Source organism: Homalodisca vitripennis, chromosome 1 (assembly GCF_021130785.1).
Source record: "Homalodisca vitripennis isolate AUS2020 chromosome 1, UT_GWSS_2.1, whole genome shotgun sequence".
Lineage (NCBI taxonomy): Eukaryota > Metazoa > Arthropoda > Insecta > Hemiptera > Cicadellidae > Homalodisca > Homalodisca vitripennis.
In genome coordinates this window covers 161803614-161822415 of record NC_060207.1, presented here as the reverse complement: position 1 = coordinate 161822415, position 18802 = coordinate 161803614, and the positions used below count along the sequence as shown (strand labels likewise).

The window sequence follows — 18802 nt, the reverse complement described above, 5'->3', positions numbered from 1 at the left end:
ACATTATATTATTCAACGTACCGAACTCTGAAGCCAGTTGATAACACTGTACATTTTAGGCCTGTGCTATCTATCTAACACACATCTTTCCAAAACACTATTTTCTCTAAAGAATAAGAGTTGGACAACTTCGTTCGAAGACCCCGGCGACTGAATAATACTTGAGTACAAAAAAACCGTTTGTATCGTGGTTACTTCCGCTCTGCCGCGTATCACTCGTTTACTCACAAAGTCGGAAATGATCGGTCGGAGGCTTGCCACAGCACAGAAGTAGAACTAACCAAGATAAACTCACTACACAGTGGAGGTAACCTTAAATAAACTAGGTTACGAACATATGTCGATCTTCACGATTTCACAAGCCACATTGCGTAAAATACGATGTTTCGTGATTAATCAGTTCTTGATTCAAGAAGCTGTCAAATTATGTCTTGATTTTATAAGTTCTTGGAGACGGAAAAATTATTTTTGAAATTTTCCCGGTTCTCAGAAAAATTTCTGGCTTATTACCGGGTTTTTCCCGGTCCATTAAATTCCCGTTTTCCCGGTCGGGTGTCCACCCTGTATATCTGTATATATATTTTGAAGAATGAACAAGCTCAATATCAGGAAACTGATTTAAAAAGGGCATGAACTGAATTATTTGGGTTTTTTCTTGTTGAGCATTAGACCATTAATGTTTAAACAATTATTTGCTTCATATAGATATGTTTGCAAGGCATTTTCAAGCTCAGCCTAATTATCTCCTTTTTACTGTTAAAGTTGTGTCATGTGTAACTAATGTAATGGACAAACACGTTAGGTTATGTGGAAGATCATTAATATAAATTAAAGACAGCAAAGGGCCATTCCTGACTCTTGAGGAACTCCACCCACGTGTTTTAACCCTTAAAGGGTGGCATACAATTATGTCCATATCATCGGAATTGTAGTAAACACATGCAGTTAGAGTCTGTTGACATAGATGACAAAATAAGGTTATTTATATCTTTTGTAACCAGCATGAAAAGTATAGATTGATTGAGCATATATCTAATAATGGAAGATATTGTTACATGTATGTACAATTATTAATAAATAACCCATATATACTGTCTTTATTTTTAAAATTTCTTTGATTTATATTTAAAAGTCTTTTCCTAACCGTTAAACAGATCAGATATTGGGTATTCTAGGCATAAAGTATGACTGTCCGACAGATCAAACATTGGTCTTCAAAGAAAAAAAAGAGTTCAGCAAAAATGTACTCTGTAATAAAATATTTTAATGTGGTTTACTTCCTTCTTTAAATGCTTATATAAACATACCAGGATGTTCATCCTCACTAAGTTCCAGTTCCACCTCTGCCATCCCCTCTTCTGGCTCAGCTGGTGCCTCTTCATCCTCGACAGCTCTCACCCTTCGGTCATCTTTGTGCCTTCAGACAATCACAAATTCATAAATTACTTTTATAGCTAAATCACAATAAAATATCTAACACTTTCAGTGGCGATAATATTTTTAAACGTTACAGCAAAATTTACAAATAAGACAAATTACATTTATAGAACAATATTGATGTTTTCAAATTAATTATATTACAATGGCCGCAGCAGAAGTTTGTTTCACAGCATAGCTATTCCAGGCACTTTTGTGTATACTTGTATAGGTAAACTAATTTGGTGCAGCACACCTGTGGACGGAGGTGGAGGATATTGAAAAAATCTGGTTATCGTGGTTTATTGTTAGCCAAATATGTGCAAGGCGTGCAACCAGAGTTCTGTGCATATCTGGTGATAAGAGCTGACAGGTAGGAGAATAGGCTTGGTGGATATCTTCTTAAAAATGTATCATTTGTAGTGTGACAATGAACAAGATTATTTCCCAGAATGAAGAGTGAAGAATCTTGATCCAACCTCTCTAGCTTAGACTGCGAGGAAGAAATATATTAATTCTCACTACCACAGATATTTCATACTTCATGGAAGTTGAATTTTAAACATTTGTTTGCAATTAAATTTGTATACTTTTAATACTTTGTATACTTTATTTTATCTATTAAACTACATTTATAAACTAATTATATTTGTTATTGAACAGGCAATTTTTTTAATTTTGGAAATTAGGATTAAAGTTTTGAATAAAATTTAATTTTGTAGTAGTTTTCTTAACTTTTATTAATTCAAATTTATTTACAGTTTCTAACTATAAACTATATATTGAATATAAAACATATAACATTATAAATATATATATATATATATATATATATATATATATATATATATATATATTTAGAGCAGCGATTTAGTGGAAGTTTTTCCTAAAAGAACAGAATAAAGTTTATGAACATTACGTACAGAGCTTTTAAAAGAAAAATTAATAGAATTTATTTTATAAAAAGCAGAGATTTTTATGTTACAATATTAAACCAGTCCGAGTAAAATTTAATTTTTGTTTTATTTTTTGAGAAGTACGTAATCATTTTTAGTTTTTGTATATTTCAAGGAATATTTTATTTTGTGTAATAATTGCTTTTTGATTTTGTATAATACTGCAAAAAGTGATATAATGTTCCTGGTGTATTTATGCATAATTAAAAAAAATTGGTATGGGAAGGTGTAACCACCAAAAAGCCTTTGAGTCCAATTATATTATATTATTATTTTTTATCTCGAAAAATGTTATCATCATTTGTGTTCAGCCCATCTACATATTGTTTTAATACCCTGGTCAATTCATTATTTACAGACGTTTAAAACTCTCACCTTTTTTTATCCTAGCACGTTACTTGTACAGTTAATAATGTATCATTTTTTAACTGAAACCAATACATTAACATATAGTTTTAAATTCTCTGGGCCTTTTTGAATCAGGTGATTATCAATTAATATTAACAATTATTATTATCTATAGATGATAAAATGTTCTTTATTCAACTGATGAAGAAGATTCTTCACTCTGGTAAACATTCTCTTGTCTATTTCTGTAACTGGGAAGTCCTTAGAAAAAAACTGGAATACAGGGTGAAAAGAAACAAAGCATTGGTAGAATCGCTGTTTACTGGGTGCACACAGTACTTATTTATCTATTACACTGCACAAATGCTACTTTTTCTATCACACAATTTTTCCATCTATCCAAGGTGGAAATATCACTGAACAGTTCAATCTCTTTCTTACTGATATTGAAATCTTAACAGGTATTTACATATCAGCTACCCTACAAACTACCACAATTCAATATCTCGTATGTTACCTCTCAACGCTGCTTTCCTCCAGCTTGAAGAGAAAGCTAAAGCCCATGACCAGGTGGAGTGGAGGCAAATAGTTCTTTTTGCCTCTGATCATGAAGCTACCAGTAGTCAAATACTCTCCTGTTGGAGCAGTCTTGGACACCTGGTCGGCGTGAACCCACCAGGCACTGGTATGTACTTTTGCATCCCACGCAGCGCTGCACAAATATACCGATATTAAATACTACAAAAAACTGTATTCAACTTTTACTATAATTTAGGAAATGAAAAAACACTTGAAGTAGAATCACCAACTAAAAATATGTTCAAATGTTACAAATTAACTTCCTGGCTAAAGCACAAGCTCACGTTTTTCATTTTTACAGTCCAACCATATTATATTATTATTTATGTTTATTATATAACATAGCTACATAACCATTGTAGCTATGTTATGTAATGTTACAGTTGTATTTAATAAATAGGACTGTCCTGTCAAACAACATGTTATTTAGTTTGCCACATCTTTTTGTAATACTTTGAAGCACAGAAATTAGTCATGACTTGTACAAAAATACATAATTTTTGTGATTACTATCTTTACACATCTATTTTGTCCTTAAAAATTTCTGTTCTTAATCTACTTATTGTGGATCATTTACACCACACATCACATGATGGCCAGGTCTTTGGGCGTATGTGCACAATTTGTTCTACAATAGATTAAATATAATAATTAACCTTCATCCATACAAACGCACAGAGATCACATCACGTCTCTGCGTAAACTGACAAACACAGACCACTGTGACCAAATATCAACATATGGATTCATCGACAAGTGCTGCGCTCTTATGGAAGAAGAGAGATTTACAATGAAAGAGTTACAACCATTGTTCCACATAGTAAGATAAAAAAACACCTGATGATATAAAAAAAGCTACATAATTTTAACTTTTTATTTTTCTCAAGAAATAATTTACTTAACTTATCCCTAAATATTTAATTGTTTTGGAAAACTGTATAGATCCTTGATGAATTGAGTTTTCTCTGAATTTAATTAAATTATAAGAATAATTCCAAGTCTTACCTGTAACAGATGGCCATGGTCCCAGCCTCGTTGAGAGTTTTGGGTGGCACTGGCTGTGGGGAAGGATTCTTGACCACAATACTCGATGCACCGTGAAGATCTGCATGAACGTACACGTCTGAGCCACGCAGGTGTCGCTTTACTATCACCTCATTCTGCTGCTGATCTCGACCTCCGATAACTGTACAAAAATAAACATTGTATTGCATCAAAATTAAACTTCTATGTTAAAAAACAATTATAGTAAAACCTAGTATTGTGCTTCTCCATCTTAAGTAGTACTAAATCATGTTTGGTTCCATTTCTTGGTAAAAAAAGTAAGCATCAGCAAACTATCAGAATCAGAATATTTTTTATTAACAATTTTTTTAAGAAATGTAATAGTGTCATATGTACAGGTCATTTGAAAAAATTCATCCATAGAGTAAATTGGATTGTCCATTAGGAGATTCTTCAGTTTCTTCTTTAATATAGTACCAGTTTCTTCCCTGAGATCTTCAGGTAGGTGGTTGAAAACTTTAATGCTGGCATATATTGGTTTTCTTGCAAATAGAGAAGTTCGGTGAGCTGGTAGGTTGAAAAGGTTGGCATGTCTCGTATTATAGTTATGCAGGGCAGTTCCTCGGGCAGGTTCTTTCAGAGATGCGTAGTATCCCACCTCACAGATGTACAACGCATAAACAGTCAATATGTGAAGGTTTTCTAAAATGCTCACGGCAGCTCTCCATATGATTTATACCTGCTATAGTTCTTATAGCTCTCTTTTGTAATATTAGAATCCTGTCCATGTTTTTCTTAGAAGTGCCACCCCATGTTGCAATACCGTACACTACGTGAGTTTCACAAAAGCATGATAAATTATTTTTGAAATTTCAGGTGTGCCAATTTGCATAATTCGTTTTATTAAATATATACCAGTGTTTAATTTCTTGCATACGCAGTCAATGTAGGCTATCCAAGTAAAGCAGCTGTCAATGGTAACTCCCAGGAAATGTGCACTGTTCTCCACTTCTATCTCAGGCAAAGCCGTTTCCTCCCTTCCTCTTCTGCCAAATATGAGTTGTTTTGTTTTTTGTGTATTTATAACTAGGTCATTCTCGTCACAGTGCTGAGTGGCTAGGTTTGTAGCAATAAAAGCGTTCTGTTGAAGTTGTTCAAGGTTGTCATTACCCAGCACCAGGGTTGTGTCATCTGCGTACATGATGGTTGTGCAACTGTCTCCTAGATATGCTGGTAGGTCATTGACTGTTAGAATGAAAAGAGCTGGACCCAAGAGAGACCCCTGAGGCACCCCTCTTTTTACTGGTAAAGGCATTGAAAGAATTTTTTTGTTCATACCCTTTTCTTGACACATCAGTTCTTCAACCTGATGTCTGTCAGATAAATAGTTGAAAAACCATTCTACGGCTTTTGCCACTATACCAAGTGATAGTAGCTTGGTGAGGATAAGAGCATGACTGAGGCAATCAAAAGCTTTACTGTAGTCCAGCATTATACCTGCTGCCATTCTGCCAGCTTCGATGTGGTTGATGGTTTCCTCAACTAGACTTATTAAGGCTGTTGTAGATTTCTGTTTTCTGAAACCATGCTGGTAAGAGGTCATCAGCTCATTTTAATTACAATGGTCTAATAATCTTTTGAGGGCTATTTTCTCTATCAATTTGGATATTGTTGAGATGACTGATATAGGTCTGTAATTATTGACTTCCTTTTTTTTACCACCCTTATGTTTTGGATACACTGTTGATTTTTTTTTTAGCTGTAAAGGAAAAAGATCTTTGACAAAAGGTCTTATTTATTATGTATGTAAGTGGTGTAGACAGCTTCTCACAGCAGAGTTTTAAGATTTTAGACTACATTTCGTCGAGTCCAGCTGAATGATTGGATTTACAGGATTTGATTACTTTCTGTACCTCTTCTATTGTCGTTGGATGGAGTTCTTCAAGTCTGCTGTTTGTAACGGACGTTAATGCAGTTATCAGTTTATCAATCCCAAGAACCAAGCAACGTAATTTAACCCTAGAACTGGCGGTCATTTCATCCTGTAGTGTCGGGCTGTTTTGGAGCTTCGCGCAAGGGTTTTTAAAAAAAAATTATTAAAAATATAAAATAAAAGCAATATAAATAAGAGTATATATTTTAGTGTTCAGAATTAAACGTAGAATTGCACTATATTGTAAAATTAACCATAAAAAATTTTCTAATAAACACTTTTTTTAATCAAATATAAAATTTACGAAAAATATTTCTTAAATTTGGGGGGGACCATACCTAGCAAATGAAGTTATAGTGAGAAATATTTATAAGTGAGATAGCCATTCTGTGTCAAATTTTATCTAGTTTCAGAAAAACATAAACATTATACACATTTATGAAAGCATCATTAAGCTATAGAACAAAAAAGCAGCGATGCGTATAAATTCTGAAAATCGGGTGTACACGTAAGACTTTGGTAATACAAGTTTTGCTAATACATTTATCTATGAATACATGTTATTTTTGCACATTTTATTACTTAGAATAAAATAGAATATACAGTAGTAATGAAATAATTACCATAAATTATTTTTTGAAAAGTAAAAAAAGTTAAATTTTGCCATTATTCAAAAATTTTGCGAAAAATTTTCATTCAGCAAAATATAAAATAGTTTCTAAAGCTTGTACTATATCAAAATTTATAAATTTATGGTTTATAAGTAATAGGAAATATTATGTAGTTAGAAAACTATAAATATAACTAAAGATATTGAAAAAATATAGAATAACCCAAACAGTTATTATATATAACCAAAGAAATTACAGGAAATATATATTTTATTGTGAAAACTATCTATTTACCAAAAATAAATAGTTACTTCAGAGCTAAAAAAATGCTATAAATAACGTTTAGTAAGTGAAAACAATAACAAACTATGTGAAATGAATTTTAGCCAAGTCATTTTGCCATAGCCTACACAAAGCCGGTAATTTCTCAAACATATTTCAGTAAATAGAAATTGATTTATTCTAAAATATATATGTTTACACTACTACGACATCAAACAACACACTACACATTAAATACGACACTAAAACACGCGTAAAACTATTAAAACTTACAAATATCCACAGCTCGGCACGAAAGTGATACAGAACGGCAGCGGCAATATGGCGGTCACAACAAACGGCGTCGCGTTTTCTTTTACGTTCAAAATAACAAGCTTGCTACGTCATAACCATAATACAAAGAGGAATAAAACTCATCTGTTCCTTAGCATTTTTCTTCCCGAATCCAATGGTGCATGAATTATATCGATACGTTACCGGAGTATATTATAAAAAGTAATTATACGAGGGAATGTTTGATCGACAAAATTTTGACGGTTAACACCACAAAAGCGGCATTAACCGACATAATTATGTCGATTAACAGTTCTAGGGTTAATATTGTCTTCAGGATCTTTTAGAACAAAACATGGTTATTAATAAATGTTGAAGATTTCTTTCCTCAGCTGCTTTATATAACCCTTCAACTGCCATATGACCTTATGTATTATTGAATGTATATTATATACATTCAGCATTTATTGAATCAGATGTAAAGGGTAAAAGGACTCTTTATTCCCAACGCTACAACTAGTAATGTATCAAAGCCGAATCCCGAATCTTGAATCTTCAACACAGATTCGGATTCGAGACTCGATTGATAGGATTTCAAAATCGAATCTGTGAAGAATATTTAAGTTCGTCCATCGCCATGAGTCTTCTGCATATATTTGTGGACTACAACTGACCAGCATTAGAGGAAACGCTCGATCCCTAAAACGTATTTTTTTTTGTACTTAATGTTTGAAAGATTTTAAATAGATAACATTATCAATTAGTTATCTGAGTATTGAAAATAGTATTTGATAGCAACTACTATTTGTGCTGATCCGCATTAACAAATTAGTGATCGCTAAAATGTGATTTTGTTGTAGCTCGTGAATGAAAATCCGTTAATACACAACATAAACAATAAATTATCTTTGCTTGACAAATAATATTTTGCTAGCAATTAACATCTTCTACATTAATGTTTGTGCATTACCGTGAGTCTCCCATATCTATTCGTGGATGGCAACTGATCTGCCACATGCAAATTAACGATAGACTCGATACCAGAATACTTAAGCTACAAAAATAAATAGATACACAAAAATAAATAGGTTTTATTTTCTTTACAATGATTAGTAAATATTTTCTTTAAATTTTATTTTAGATACCAAATTATAAAAATTTGGTTAAAACATAACAGTCACAATTAAAATGTTGGGGGTTGGGGTGAAATATTGAAACATGGCAATTAACAATTTATAATTTAAGTTAGGTAATACAGTAAATATAGAATTAAATCAATGTTTCAGTGATGATGTCCCAGCTAGGAGGTAAACGGCAAGATATTCACTCAGGGAGTGTTTGATCGTGTGAGCTATTTTTTGATATAGCAATAACTTTTTCATTAAAGTCCATAAAATGGGAGAATTTTTAGAATTTTGATAAATTTATTATAAAATTAATTAATAACAATGTTATCTCTTTAAAAGTTAAATTTAGGATAAACACTGATAGTCTGAAAAATTAGAATTGGGAAAACTCAAACAAATCTATGACTGTGCAGTTCTGATGAAGTAGTAAAGGTTGGGTTTCACCAAAATGTATACTTTTCACCACAGATATTTTATCAAAGAGTGATAAAAACTTTTATAAAAGTGACATCAATACCGACCGTACACTTTATCAGACTTGCTTTTTATTTATTTTCCTGATAATGCAATAAAATTATTTGGGTACAACTCCAATTATTGTATATATAAAACTTTTGGAGGTAGTATTTCATTAGTAATTTGAAAACTTCATAGGAAACACTTGATTTTGTAAAGACGTTAAAATTTATAACTTCTGAAGTAAATGCCCAATCATCTTGATTGTTGGCGTGTTTTTTGGCACCATATATGAAATAAATAAATGCTATAATAACAGCTGGGAACAAATCTCACACAGTTTGAACACTGCTCAAAGTTTGTTTCATTTGTTTTATTTAAGAAATTAAAACCTGTAAATATGGTGCGATATAGCGCCTAAACTATGAGAGTGGTAGGCAATTCAAGTAAATCACTGTGTTTCTTGCAGACTTGCAGAATAGAGGAGAGGATAGCGATGTAAGCATACTCCCTCTTCATTTCTTATATTGTAGACATTTGCATCAAGCTCACCAAAGTTAAAGGTTTTCATTTCTCTGGGTGATTAATGCAACACCCCATAACCATGTTTGCCCTCTATCACGGAGCTATCTCTGTACCAAACTAGATCACATTTATATAAATTTATTTCCTTATCAGTTCTATCAGAGCAGTTTAGTTCAAAGGCCACAGTGTAGAGAATACATTACAGAACACATTTCTTTAAAGGGTGATATGTATATAATAGTTTAACTTTAAACATGCAAATTTACCTTGAATGTATTTATATACCATTTAATCTGATCAATCATTCAATCAATCTCGTTCTAAGCTAGAATTGTGTTTTTTCTTTGCAAATTGCAATATTGTAAAAGATTAGAAACTCATATTACATAGAGCCTATTGTGCGTTTTACAAAGTAATTTAAGGTATATGATAACACTCTAGGAAGGAAGTCGGGAATTGTATATAACTTTTGTGGCAAAAAGCATTAAAGAGTCATAAAAAATATATGCTTGTACATTTATAACATGGTTTTTAATCCTAGACATAACATTATTTGTTAACTTATTAGCGGATTGTTTTATTTGTTTGCATTCTTGGTTTTTTAAAGTTCTTATATGCTGATATATTGACAATGCTATTGTTTGATACCAATAATAAAAAACGCAAAACCTCAATTACACTAAGTAGTGTAGTACTACATATGTTTACAATCTTGCACTAATTATATAACATTCAAAACAAATTTTTACTTTTTTATTAAATTAATTTAGCAATCAAATTATCATTATTATTAGATATTCATTTAGTCATTGCCAAACATGTCAAATATGCCCTCCTTGATGGCTACATATTAAGTACATGAATATATAACATATTTTATGAAAAAATTTTTGTTTTTCTATTATATTGTAAAAAATGTAAATTACCTATAGTCGATTATAAGGAAAAAATTGCAAAGTAATTAAAAATGCATGTCACTTAAGTTGCATTAAACAACTTATCTAGTATACAAAATGCATTATGTCTACCAACAATCCTATCGTTGTTCGAACCTTACAATAAAACCAATGATGCTCACTATGATAATTTATTGTACAAATGTATACTAAGGAATGTATAATTATTATAATCTTCAGACCAGATACAGACAGGCCAGATTAGTTCCTTGTCATGACTGTGGATATCAGCCACCTAATCATGTTAATCCAGCATCTGGCAGTTGAAATTCCTATAATGGCAGGCACTATTTTGCTAGTTGTGCACACCTTCAGTCAAACCTATGTAGAATATTTATTATTGAAGTAAAGTAGACACTATTATATATTTTACTTTTCAGTACATTTATATGCAGTTGAATTATTTTTTTTATTTACATCAGGTTTTTGTTTTTCACTACAAGAGAAAAAAACAAAGAGTAAAACAAAAACATCAAAACGTAATGCCTTATAAAAAATAGAAATATATTTTTGTTATTACTTTTCAAAATATAAAAAATGTCTTAAAAAGGGTTTTTTATGCAAAACATCACAAAATTCCACTTTCCCTAAAATTTGTAAATTGTTTTTGGTAACTAGTAAAAGGTTGTGTTTTTACAAAAGTGTCATATTTACATTCTAACATTTTTAGGATACTTTTTGTATGCTTATTATAGTTTGAGACCTTTCCTATATTGCAGACCATAAAAGTTCTAAAAATAATCTTTTTAATACCTTTATATCTAAAAATTTTTGTTACAAATCCTAAGAAATGTTTTGTTAAAAAATAAAAGTTGTAAAAAGTACATTACCATCAGAAAATGCTTAAAATGAAGTATATTTATTATAATAAAAACTCATTGTCTAATAATAATTGTCAAAGTTCACCTTACTTATTTACTAGGTCACTCATAGTGTTCAATAAATAAAAAATAATGACAAACTTATTTGTAATCTAGGCGTAGGCCTAGGTATAATGATTTTTAAATTACAATTTAGCCTACAAACCTGTGAATGTCACTACATTTTTGTACAATAAATTAATCACAAATAAACCATTGATCACGGTACTGTACAGTTTATAGTTACAAGCTTACATTTCACAAATAAAAGTTTAGAATACACAATGAGTAATGCCGGTGCATGAATATGGCGGCTATAGTCATCTCGAAATTGTAAAGTTTGATAATTAATAAAACACTTTACATTTATTTATTTTTTGAAGATATCAATACTACTTAATCGAAAATTTCACAAGGAAATGATTTATGTAGTTTGATACTAACACAACTCTAATAATATTACGAGAAACAACAAAATACTAGCAACTAACGAAACTAGTCATCTAATATTACTGAAATGTCGCAAACAATGGATTGAAGGTCTTTCTTTGCAACATATATCAACGAACAGATGATTGAACCATATGATCTATTTGAGAAATAAATTCTGAACGCAGTGATTTAGCCAAACTCATTCCTAAACAAAGTTTCCCACAGCAAAATTATAAGAAAAAAGTCCTGCTTTTTCACGCTCTCTCGAAGTGCGTGACCAGACACAGCAGACCAACATTTGTATTACAACTTTACAATTTTGGTGCATAATTATTACGCATTATTATTCAATAAATTATATATTAAATTAATCAGTGAAACATCAAAATTAATTTGGTAATATATGACTGAAAAATTGAGTAGTGACTAGTTCAACAATGGAGAAACTTTTTTTAGCGACTAGTCACTAGTCCTCTAACAGATAGAGGGTTAAACTATCCTACTTTTTTTTAATTAATAAAACTAAAATACTATAAACATGTTTTTTTACTTCTTTAAAACTCTCATTAATGAATATTTCAATTTTGTACAAATGAACACTATAAATTATGTAACTTACCAAGATAATTTTCTGAGCTGATGAACCAAAAAAACTTTTCAAACCAGAAGACTTTGCGAGCTTTCGTGATTGTGCTCATCGCTTGCACCTCTTTTAGAGCTTGTTTGGTCTTCTTCTCAGCCGACTTGAGAGCTTTCCCTTGTGACTCCACAGTTTTCTGCTGTTTCTTGGCTGCTGATCTTTTTTTGTCATAGTATCTGCAAACAATAAAAGGTGTTCTTTAACTAGATTATGGTAATATTTAATTTTTCTGAAGAGATTACTTCCAATTAATCTACTCTTGTTCTACATAATCTTTTATAAGGAAACAATAATTAATTTAAATAAAATAACTCTTTTAGCTTAATTTTTGTTGTTTTTTATTATTATCTACCATAGATCAGAAACCTATCAGAAATAATACACATAAGCTTCATTATTTAGCAAGAAATACGGACATCCTTAACACAACAGTTTAAAGGAAGAAAATACATAATGATCAGTACTTAAATTTTGTAACCCCTCCAATCATTAAAAAAATCTGTCCAAACAGGAGTTTTTTTTATAATTTGAAACAACACTAAAACAATTATGTATTTATCCATTCTTTTACAATTATATACTTTGAAGATTACTTCGAACTAAACTGACCATGTTGCCAGTTATGTCACTGGCTGATTAACCCTGCAGTTGGCATGAAAATTTTTGTCACAAAAGGTCCATCTGATTTGGCAACGACGAATAATTGTCGCCAAAATAGACATGAACAGTTATTTACATTTTAAGCTTATAAGGTCATATAAATGGTTTTTATTTTATAGATTCTGGCAGAGCTTAACTATAGTACTGATTTATAGTTCATACTTCGATTATCGTACAACATCAAACATCATTCTCAATAGCCAGCTGACATAAACGTAATAAACGTCAGCCACGATGTTGCGTCAGCCGCATTGTTACATCAGCCACGTTGTTTACAATAGAGAATATTTACAAAAATAAATTTATTTAAATTTTGTTTAACAATAGGTTATTGTCATTATAATATTTTCCAAATATATATCTTCACAAAGAGACATCTCCCATAATTCTATGACCAAAATAAGGGCATAAATGTGTTTGAAGTTTCACATTCTTCTTACGGAGTAAAAGTTGTTTTATTACAGCTGGCTCTTAATCTGTTTATGTGTCAATATCATTACAGAAAATTAGAAGAGTAGACAGAAAGTATAAACATTTTCTTGTGGGTGATCAGAAGCTCTAACCTAAAACCATTTATCATTTACCTTCATGCCAGGTTAATATAATTAGTTAGTACATAAAGATCTCATGTCCAAACTGTAATTCAAATCTGAATTCATAGGATGACATTTTAACCCCGTTTAGAATACACAACCCACTCATTGGCAAACAAATCGAAAAATGGCACACAGGATTCATTAAAATGTGTTTACAGTATAAACAGCACTGTGAAATACATAGGCAGGAAAAATACCACTCATTATATGTGAGAGTAAAAAAAAGCAAAAGTAACATGAAAAAGGACTTTTAGAAAAGTCTAGAATTTAACCAACAGCTGATATTAAAATCATGAAATTAAGTATACAAATCGGCATAATAACATGTATAGTGATGTACCCAAAACTAAATGTTCGACTCTCAAATTCTCAATTTTGATAAACTTATTTCCAATTTTTGAATTTTGAATCCTAATAATTTTATGTAGCCTAAGATTGATTTTAATAAAACTATTTCCAAACCAATTTTACCATTCTGAAACATTTGGAGACCACCCGATAACACAAAAAGTAATCAAAGTATACCGATCTATTTTAAAGGGACTTGCAGAGGTTTAAAGAAAATGTTTTTAAAACTAAACTATATCCTCAACATTATACTTACATTTAATTGATTATTAAATGGGCATCCATCCTTTAGCTAAGAATACTAGTTAGTGTTCTTTGTTACCTACATCACTCTCAATTGAACATTTTCTTTCGTTACCAACATGAAAAGTAATTACAGTACTTACCTTTTAGCGTTAGAAAAAGACGTCAATGCTAGATCAATATCAATGTTCATGGGTTCTATTTTTGAGGTTCCTGCTTCATCATCACTGTCCTCTTCCCTGCTGGATGTGTCATCACTGAAGAATGGATCACTGGACAAGATGAGTAAAGTTCATCATCTTGAACATAACTTCAAATATTCAGGCCCAATTTTTAAAATGTCATATCCCAAACTAGAGAAGAGGTTCTGACATTCTTACAAAATCTAATGATCATATTGTTAATTTCAAGCTTTTACGAGGACTTGTGCATAGCACAAAAAGAATTGTGGATATCTCAATTTGTTGCGCTTTTAAGATTTTAATAAAACTTAACAATTTTATTATAGCCATTGTACGATAAATTTTTTACTAAAATTTACATAAAACTTAAAAAAAGTTATAATGTTAATAATTTTGGTAAATTTTGTGCTATTTACAAATTAAGTTTTTGTTTAATATTTTTTGTATTATTATGTTATTAAGATCTATAAAAATAATGCCATCTTAAAAATGGTAATCTAATGTTAATTATGTTACGTTAATTGTATGTCAATTTTTTTAATAAGTTTTTTGGCAACAAGTATTTTATTTCTTTGTAATGTTGTTTTAAACATTTCATTTGTGTTTTTATGAAAATATCATATTGTTAATATTGTGCTATTTTTTAAAAAAATATATTTTTTAGTTACATACGAAAATAAATTTGGACATTTATCTTTTACTTCCAAACGAATGTCCAAAATATCAATCAGGTCTTAACATAATGAACAATAGGCTTAACTCAATATTGCCATTTTATTAACTTACTGCTTTTACTTGAGTCAACGATCACTGAGCTTTTGACAGTGTGAAAATGGATGATCTCATTATGAAACTATCATATTATAATTTTGACACCAAATGTATTTCCTGAAATCTTACTTAGTTGGTAGGAAGTTTTTGTTAATGACACATGGTCTGGGGAAGCTACAGTGAAATATGGAGTTCCTCTGGTATCTATACTTGGCCCACTGTTGTTCCTAATATCTATTAATGACCTTCCTTCTTCAGTCACAGCAACAACAATTATGTATGCTGATGACACAACTTTCTTAAGTATTAACAAGAGTTGAAATTAACTTAATTTAAATACATGAACTGTTATTGCATTAAATTATAGCCTCAAATTGGTTTAAAGCAATAGTTTTCTTTTGAATTAATTAAAAACCCCAAAATATGCTATTCAGTATTCATTAGACGTCTTACTCAATTTATCCATAGTGAGTATTTTAAAACTGCTTATTTTGTCTTTTTTCAGTCCATCCTTGGATATGGGCTCATTGTATGGGAAAATGCCAACAAAATCAATACTATTCTTATTCTTCAAAAAAGGTTATAAAAATAATTACAAATTCACATAGTTCAGAGCATTGTAAACCTCTTTTTAAAGATTTAATAATTCAAACTGTCATAAATCTGTATCTTTTTGATTTATTGAAATACATTTTTCAAAATCCAACACTTAAAACTCCATAGTGATAATCACTTCTATAATACAAGGCATAAGAGTTCAGTATTAAATTCATCACAATAGGTTAACCAAAACACAAAATAGTCAGTAGTTTCCTTGAAAGTATGCAATCATCTACTATTATCAGTTCAAAAGTATAGTTTTCTAAGAAAATATTATTTATGGCTTTTGGACAATTCTTTATATTTGCTGTAAGAATTATTTTTCATGAAATCTATAACATTCTATATAATTTAAAAATTATACTATTTTCGAACTACTAGTGTAACTTAATACGTCATAACCATACTGGTCACCCTACATATTCTCATTTTCTTGTTTTACAACTAGCATGTTAACATTAAGATGGACATGGCTGTCACTAGGCCTCATTTTATGACTATGTCATTGATCTTTGTGATTTTTGTGACAATAAAAATGATTTTGATTTGATTTTAGAAAACATAGAAACGAATTTAACACTGAATAGTGCTAATGATATTTTGTGAGAAAACAGTGAACTACTGTAGTAGGTGGCAAGATGGTCTTGTCAAAGTACTTTACATTATATTGCTCTAGCAGTGAAATTATGTCATAAAAACAGGCTAATAATTCAATGCCCTAACTAGTGCAACTTATTTTAGTTATAGCCCATTATCAGCATAAGAAAAAGTACTGTGACTTGGTCTATTGCATTATTAATTATATGCTTTATTAACAGTACAAATTATAATTACACTTTCTTGTCTAAAATCTTATATTAAATAATAAAAGCTTTGTAATTTAAGCTTTGCAAATTGCAAAAAATTTTAAAAAGTTACAAGTTTGAGCAAATTAAATAATAAAAAATGCTATTCTGTCATGTCTCTCTTAAAACATATGTAGAGAAAAAATCTCACAAAAGCCTATTGCAAAGTACCTATGTCACAAGGGCAAATTGTAGTATACCCCGGAAATAAGGTATTGGAGTGAAAATTTACTTAGTTATTATGATAGATTTTCTGATTTCTGAACAAATTTTCTTTTGCCAATTACAAAATTGTAACAACCATACCTAAGATGTAAGGTTATATGGTTGGTCTCTAGTTTGAGTTGAGCTATGGCTGTTGCTACTGGATCACCCCTTGTCTTCGCTTCCTCTATAAGCTGACTGATGGCAGGCCAGGGCAGCTGGTTAGCCAGAGCAGTCCGGACTACCAGTAGACAGCTCTCTACCAGCTGCTGATTACGTAAGATCAGCTCCGCTTTCTGTTTGTCCACAGCCTGCGTTTGCTGCAATGCCTGCAACCGGTCGTGGTGGTCCTTCTTCACATTATCCAACTTCTTCAGAGCCTCCCTTTCCTAAACATAGTTCTTTATTCAATTACAATAGTATGCTGATTTTAAATATTGTAATATAAATACAGTAAGTACAGTGATCACTGACATGAAATGCATAATTAAAACTCAGTTACTTCTAAAATATTAGACAACCTTCTGCCATGGTCGAGATATATTGTACAATACTAGATTTGTGCACAATCACCACATCCAAGTTATCCAGTTAAGTCATGTTTTGCTTTTGTGATGACAGGCAATACCATTATGTTATTTGTGATGTACACCTTCACCATAATTATTAAATTTTTTTTTTTGAATGAAAACAATTTTCCCCCATTTTCAAAGGTTAACTTTAAATTTTAATTGCAACCCCTATTATGTGACATACCATTTTAATGGCATATTTAAAAGAAACACAATGACATGAATAAAACATCTCTATGACTTTTCTAGCAAAAGTTATGGGCAAGTAACCCCTTACATCTCAGGATGTAAATTAAGTATTGATACACCTGGATATATTCCAAACGGATTGAGATATTGATGTACTGTACAACCTTTACTATACTTATTAAAATACTTTTTTGGATTTTTTGAGTGATAAAAAATTTTCCCCCCTCCCCTTGTAAAGGAGGTACGGGGTCTATTAAATAGAAACACAATGACATTAAAAAAACATTCATGTGCAAAGGTCATGGGCAAATAACATAAAAAAATAATAATCTGTAGGGATAGTTGCAATGTCTTGCGCATTTCAATACAGTGTATGCGTGATATCTTTTAGTAAGACTTTGAGGTGCCCAGCTTATCCTTTTACGTAGTACTAATGTTTCTGGTGTGCATAGTTTTGGTTCTTTGGTTCTTGCATGATTTGGTTTTGGTATCTTTTTCTAGGTGGCTTTACAATGTAATGGGTTATTTGTCCCATAACTTTCCCCTAACTGTTCATGTCATTGTGTTTTGATTGAATAGACCTTTAAAATGACATGTCACAAGAAGGGATTGCAATTTTAAAATTTAACGTTACCCCCCTGTATCCCCTTTTAAAATGGGGGGGACTTTTTTTATCACTCAAAAAATCCAAAAAAATATTTTAATAAGTATGGTGAAGTTTGTACATCAATATCTCAATCTGTTTGGAGTACATCCAGGCGTATTTAGGATTTAATTTACACCTGTATATAATTTCTTTTCCAATTAAATATGCTGAAAACTAAGTCTTAATTAGTCCAGATTACCTGTTGCAGAAATTTTACATCAATCTTTTGTGCTTCTAAAGATGAGAAAAACTCATCCACAGCCAAATCGAAGCAGTCAAACTCTTTATAAAGCTGGTTGGCATTTTGCAGGAACAAATACGGATGGAATTCTTGATTGGTTATCAGATCTTCTGAGCCGCCTTCACTAGTTGGCCTTTTTTCAGCTTTTTGAATTATGTACCCCTAAAATTGAAACACCATAATGCATTTATTATATAGACTTAAAATTTTAAAATTGCAAACTATTTCCAACAATAAGGATTCTTAAAACTTCTATTAATTTCACAGTCAAAAACTCAAGATATAGTTTTAGACTAAAACAATATC

At 30.8% G+C, this 18802-nt stretch overlaps 1 protein-coding gene across 2 annotated transcripts in view; it reads right to left on the bottom strand.

Annotated features, from left to right (window-relative positions):
* The window catches only part of LOC124352656 (nuclear export mediator factor NEMF homolog), a 54966-nt gene that overhangs the window by 16710 nt on the left and 19454 nt on the right, over positions 1–18802 (bottom strand). For both annotated transcript variants that reach the window (XM_046802223.1, XM_046802222.1), the window contains exons 6-12: positions 18455–18658; positions 16951–17237; positions 14390–14518; positions 12379–12575; positions 4305–4485; positions 3238–3432; positions 1308–1417 (exon numbers count right to left, since the gene is read on the bottom strand). In XM_046802223.1, coding sequence (XP_046658179.1) covers positions 1308–1417; positions 3238–3432; positions 4305–4485; positions 12379–12575; positions 14390–14518; positions 16951–17237; positions 18455–18658 — 1303 coding nt within the window. The remainder of the gene's footprint in view (positions 1–1307; positions 1418–3237; positions 3433–4304; positions 4486–12378; positions 12576–14389; positions 14519–16950; positions 17238–18454; positions 18659–18802) is intronic.